This window comes from Manacus vitellinus, unplaced genomic scaffold (assembly GCF_001715985.3).
Source record: "Manacus vitellinus isolate BGI_N305 unplaced genomic scaffold, ASM171598v3 scaffold_43_pilon, whole genome shotgun sequence".
Classification (NCBI taxonomy): domain Eukaryota; kingdom Metazoa; phylum Chordata; class Aves; order Passeriformes; family Pipridae; genus Manacus; species Manacus vitellinus.
In genome coordinates this window covers 1255535-1256061 of record NW_021940560.1, presented here as the reverse complement: position 1 = coordinate 1256061, position 527 = coordinate 1255535, and the positions used below count along the sequence as shown (strand labels likewise).

The following is a 527-nucleotide window of genomic DNA, read 5'->3' as shown; positions in this document are numbered from 1 at the left end:
GAAGATCCTGGTGGCAGTGCCTTACCTGCCCCATCGGGGGTCCCCCCATGGGGGGCATCATCTGGGGCATCATCCCGTGGGGCACAGGAGGCATGTTGGGGGGTCTCTGCCCCATGGGGTGCATCCCCATGGGGGGGTAGTGGGGCATCCCCGGGTGTCCCATCTGGAAGAGAGAGAGACAAACAGGGAAAAGCAGCATGAAAGCAGCAGCAATGACACAGCAATGGCAGCAATTATTTCACACTGGCACTGCAAAGCTGCCCCCGAGGGGGGTCACTCCTCCAGAGCTGGAGTTCATGGGCATGGACTGAACAGTGCAAACATCCCAGTGGAAAAGGAACCACCCCATCATCCTTCTCCCTATGGCTTCACACAGCAAAGCCCATGGAATTTAGGGATACAGCTATTGCCATGTGCTTTTCCATACAGGATTAACACAGGGCACCCTGAGGCACAGCAGTCCAGAAGGTGAAGGATTTTATTGATGGCCAAGTTCAAGGAATTGCTTCTACCCCGACAACCATCCC

At 55.8% G+C, this 527-nt stretch overlaps 1 protein-coding gene across 1 annotated transcript in view; it reads right to left on the bottom strand.

The window, feature by feature from the left end:
• Positions 1-171, bottom strand: part of PRPF40A (pre-mRNA processing factor 40 homolog A) — a 22867-nt gene extending 22696 nt beyond the window's left edge. The window contains 1 exon segment of the mRNA XM_029962185.1: positions 26-171. Within this exon segment, the coding sequence (XP_029818045.1) occupies positions 26-163 (138 nt within the window). The 5' untranslated portion in view covers positions 164-171.
• Between the last annotated feature and the right edge of the window lie 356 nt (positions 172-527).